General features: G+C 39.1%; 1 protein-coding gene across 1 annotated transcript in view; it reads left to right on the forward strand.

Moving 5' to 3' along the window:
* The window catches only part of LOC131885665 (uncharacterized), a 14,747-nt gene extending 11,726 nt beyond the window's left edge, over positions 1-3,021 (forward strand). Inside the window, exon 3 of the mRNA XM_059233773.1 lies at positions 2,335-3,021. Within this exon, the coding sequence (XP_059089756.1) occupies positions 2,335-2,573 (239 nt within the window). The 3' untranslated portion in view covers positions 2,574-3,021. The remainder of the gene's footprint in view (positions 1-2,334) is intronic.
* Positions 3,022-5,349: the final 2,328 nt, after the last annotated feature.

A 5,349-nucleotide genomic window follows, 5' to 3' on the forward strand; every position in this document is an offset into this window, starting at 1 on the left:
GTCCAAGGTACAACGCCATAATCGCCATCCTGTTCGGGATTTCGATCCTCCTTCCGGGCGATTTGGACACCTTCACGTGGACATTGTGGGCCGTTACCTCAATCCGAGGGTTACTGATATTTGTTCACCATGGTTGATCGGTGGACGCGTTGGCCTGAAGTTGTCTCCATGCATTCCATGACAAGTGCGGATTGTGCGAGTGCATTATTGCACGGTTGGATCTCTCGTTTTGGGGTGCCAGAGATCATTACCACTGACCGAGGTAGACAATTTGGATTTGCTCTTTTGCGGGAACTTGGCCGTTTTCTGGGTATTTGCTCTACCTAAACAACATCTTACCATCCTCAAGCTAATGGCCTGGTGGAGCGTTTTCACCGATCCATGAAGGCTTCATTAATGGCCAAACTCACAAGAGCTGAAGATTGGAATAAGAAGCTTCTGCTTGTCCTTTCAGGGCTTCGTTTGGCATACAAGCCGGATTTAGGTCATTCTGCTGCACAGGCTACTTTTGGCGAATCTTTGCGAATTTCTGGCCGGTTCTTTAGTGTGAGCCCTGTTCCTCCAAATGCTGGAACATTTGTGCGCGATATTCGATCTCGGTTGATCTGAATTCTCTCCAAATCTGAATTCGTTTTTGTTCGTTCTGACGTTGTTTCTCCTCCTCTTTCTTCCCAGTATACAGGGTCTTTAAAAGTTGTTGAGCGGCAATCCATTATTTTATTTTGGACGTGAATGGTACAATTGACACGGTATCTGTACCGTGCTCAAGCCCTCTTTTCGCTCTTTGGATATCCTTCCTGGAATCTGCGAACCCTCTAAGTCGCAACGCGGCCGCCTGATATTTCCCAATATTTGAAGGGTTGGTTTATTTCATCTGTGCATAGTGTTTCTCCTATACTTTACGTAATAAACTCACAAAGGGGGATGTAGTGTGGGGGTTTAGTTGTTTTCCAGCTGACCAACATTCCCCGGCATTCTGTTCTCAGCTCTCGTCTCGTCTACTTGCTACACTCTGTTCAATTTGGCCCATCCACTCTACTCCAATAACCAAGATTTTCATCGTTTACCTCTACCCACCTGTCTTTGTAATGTCTGTAACTCCCTTAACAAAGAGATATTAGGCCTCAAAAGTCCGAGTGAGCTCTCAAAATTTGCAGATGACGTCATCTTCTTTTCCTGCTTCAATGTTCCAATGAACGTCGGACTCGTCAGAATGGCGGGCCTCTTGACATTCACGGCCATAATGAGGGAGTCCACTTTCGGGTGGAAGACTCTGAAGGCCTTCTCCTCAATATGCGCCCAAATGAAGAAATCCACTGGATTCAGGTTTGGGGATAAAGGGGGCCAAAATTAGTTGGGCCAGAATCTATTGAAGTACAACTTCAACTCAAAATACTTCTGATTGACGCCTTAAGTAAAACAGGGAGCACCATCCTGCTGCAACACCCAATTCCCGGCGCCGTAGTGACTGTTAAGGGCTTTGATGATCTTTGCCCCAAGAACTCTGCTATACTGGGTGCCATTTAGGTTGCACTTGATCCACATCAGTGGAATTCAACATATTTTTTTCCTTTTAATTTTGGGCCATCACTGAGGTTACCAGTGGGATTATACGTTTTCTTGAGCCTTTAAAGGGTGCTTCTGGCAATGGCGAAGGTGGTCGCTGTCGCCAGCCTCCATCCACAAAATTACTTTTCGCGGACTTTTTCTATCATTGTTTTCAAACACAAAGAGGCAAAACTAAGATCAGCTGTAGAAATGAACGATTTAGCTAGACATGCCAAGATTATTGTTTCTTAAAAATCATTCTCAATCGCTGAGCTACAGTTTTCAATGTTTTAAGGACGTTTCCGAGGACTTATGGCACACCCAGTATATCTATGTGAAAAATATATCTCAACGGCAGCGCTAATCACGTAAGGAGTCTTCTCTTCTGTATTGGCTTAAACGTTTAAAACCCGTTGGCTGAAGTAAACAAAAATGCATTCGCCGATGGTACTCAAAGTGATACTAGAGCTCTTAAGTGCTACTATGTTTAGAATGTTAGAATAAATAATTCTGAACAGAATGTAAAATTTTGAACAGAAATGGAAATTCCGCTCGAATGGTTCGATTGCTTTCTATGATTTGAATGAACAAACCCCTTGAATGTATTGTACATATAAGCCTCAAACGATGTCGTCCCGGCTGTTTTAAAATTTGAAATTGAAATGGCTTGACAGAATTTCATCCCCATTGGACCACGGTTTTTGATCATTTTCAATGGTTGTTTCTTATCCCAAATTGGATAGAAATTAACAAAATAAATCTAATCCCTTGCGATATTTTTTTCAGCATCGGCTACTAGTAACTTAATAGCAACATTTCGTTTATTGGCTCAAGCTCACAACCAAGAACTGAATGGATCTCTTGCTGTTGAGAAAAGACTCCAAGATGAGAACACCTTACAAGAGATATTGGAAGGAATGGAAGCGTTCCCGGAGAGCCCTTTGTATCAAGACTACGTTCGACATCAGCCTAATGCTGGCGAATACCTTCGGCTAACCAAAAAGAGCCACCGCCAATTAATATAAAATTGTAATTTTGAATATTGTTATTCTCACCTCTTTGCCCGTGGAATCAGCTTAACTCAGCACATGTCATTTTGGTTTGAAGATGTCGATCATGTGGTGAAACTTACAGATTTATCTCAATGGTGAAAACTGTCCTTGTGATTGCACTTAGTTTAACGTTTTCAATATCTGAAAAAATGCTTGGACATATCGTTGGTTTTGTTGTTGCCTTTAATATAAGTTCGTCAGCAAAAAGGTTCCCTTCATATAATTTCTATATTTATGATGTGTGTTCATGCCCAAAAAAACGTTTTTGAAGCTTCGATAACCACAAAACCTCAAACGAATCATTGAACCTATCAAATTATTTTTGTTACTTATGGAAGCATTAAAGTTTTATACCTTTAAAAGCATAAAATTTAGCCCAAAATATAAAATATCAAAAGAAGGCCTCATTCGGTTGATGTACAATTTAACGACTAGAAAGTTTTCTACAAACGTTATCCCCGGATGTTTCATTTGCATCAGAATGCAGTTTTGTTCGTAATTGACACCGTCAAAAATAATATTGAATTTAACTTAAAACGCAAAATGAATGACATTTCAGACGAAAGGCTGAGAGACAAAGTAAGTGTCTGACCTTTGTAAAGGGAATTAGAATAGTAACTCTGTTGGTTTAACCGTATAAGTCGAAAGAAATATCGCAACAATTGTTCTGCTATACATTGAAATCGTTACCGATTTGTTAAGCTGTAAAGCACATATAGAGGCATTCATATGCGATAATTCAATTCGTGCTTTAGTACAAACCTTTGCCAATAGTATATAAACGGATGTAAACTTTGAGGCAATCTTGCAACATTTCTTTGAAATTGAGCAGAGATAAAAGATACTAAGTTCAACAAGAAATGTTGGGTTAGCAGACATTGTTTCTAAACAGTTATTTGAAAAGGGGAAAATCGGGCATTTTTTAACATTGTTCTATGTGCAGTGCTTGACGTTTTATCCCACGAAGTAGTACTTTACTGACTTGTTCTCTAATTTGTTGAAGTTATAGATAATTTATTACTGAATAAGAAAAACAGAGCATTTAGAATGGGCAAGAGCGAGCATTCTCATCCAGATACAACATAGAGTTGTATAATTGTAAATTCTTTCCACTATTCCAATTTCACTTTTTCCATTTTTTTCTCCAAAATCTGAGGTTCCCTAAGAAATACCCCTCAGCCGTTTCTTTAACTAAAATGACTCTAACCAATATTAAAATAACAAACCACTTGACACCCTGAACTTCGCTACAATATGGTCTAAATCTACGTTCTTTGAATGTATTCACTTCTAAGCCATAATTGCAAAACGGTGTTTCCAATATGTACCTTATGGGAAGTATCATGTTCCTTTATTTAGCAACCACCAAACAAGTAAAGAACACTTTTTGCTACGAGCGTCAGCGATTAGCAGTTTATCAGTGTGCTTTGCTAAAGTGATTCTATTACATGGTGTGCAATAACGATACAATGTTTGATCGATTGTCAAATACAACAAGTCAATCAATGTTAAGATACATTCAATTAGTATTTTACAGCAGAGGTTTTCAACTTTCTGTTTGACAAGAATCTTCCTTTCATCAAAGTTGATTTTCTCTCGCTTGCAAATCTGCAGTATATATATTTTTTAAACAATTGAATGCTTGGAGATTCAAAACAAATAATCAAGATTAACAATGCGACCTTTTGACCTACCAAGACCACATTTGAGTCCCTTCTATTTTCACCAAGCCTGCCATGTCTCGTCTGTACGTTGAGGTAAATCAAGGCGTTTCTTTGATTGTCCTCTCTGTTCATTCTTAATGCAAATATGGAAAGGAATCATCGTGTGTGTTTTGCATTGTGACGTAAAAAGGCCATTTCCCCAGGCTAAACGATAAGGCAACATGGGTCCCAATTGTCATTAACATTGTACTTTGAAGTTGAACTCTGACAACGATGGCCAATTGACAATTGGCCAATAGAAAAGAGAGTTGCACTGTGACAAAATCAAGCTTCATTATCGTTTCATGTGAGCAACAGACCAAATATGTGATGTTATGTGGGTGCAGGCGTCCAGTTTTCATCTACGTTCCTCCCGATTCCAAGGGTACTGTGTTCAGGCGTAGTATATCGACCTATTACGCAACAAACACAATTTGTTGATTTGTACCATGTAGTAGACACCGATCGGTGAAAAACATCATGATTTCTCTCCTTCATGAATTGTGGTCGTTTCAAGGCAAAATAGTTGAAGAAGAGAGTCTGACGATGGTTTTTGGCAGTCATTTTCTGCAATGCTGTTAAAATGGTTTCTTCAGACTCTTTGGAACACAAGCAATTTTCGTGTGACTGGAAGTCTGCTTTGGATGCATTAAAGACATTTCCTTAATTCTTGAGGGCAGGAAAATTTAGCTCGACAAATGGAGAATTCTTTCAAATACCATATTCAGAACTAGTTGCAAGAGCACAGGTTGTAAGTTTACATCGCTTTTCCTTCCTTCCTCAAGGGAAACCTTCACCCAGATCAAGCTTTAAAGTATCCTGTCTTAGGTACATGGAATGGTTTGACCACACAGGAAAAAAACTTACCCACGTAAGAATCGTTTGGTTTTATATTTCCGTATCTTATATCAAATTAAACCGTGAAACTGTTTTCAATCTTCATGATCATCAATACGTGTTTTCCATACCGCACATGTTTTGGTAAATTAGTCTTCTGTTCTTAGAAGTTGCTCCCATGCCTTTATTTTTTGACATTTATGAGGCCT

The sequence above is a fragment of the Tigriopus californicus genome, chromosome 8 (assembly GCF_007210705.1).
Source record: "Tigriopus californicus strain San Diego chromosome 8, Tcal_SD_v2.1, whole genome shotgun sequence".
NCBI classification, from domain to species: Eukaryota; Metazoa; Arthropoda; class Copepoda; order Harpacticoida; family Harpacticidae; genus Tigriopus; species Tigriopus californicus.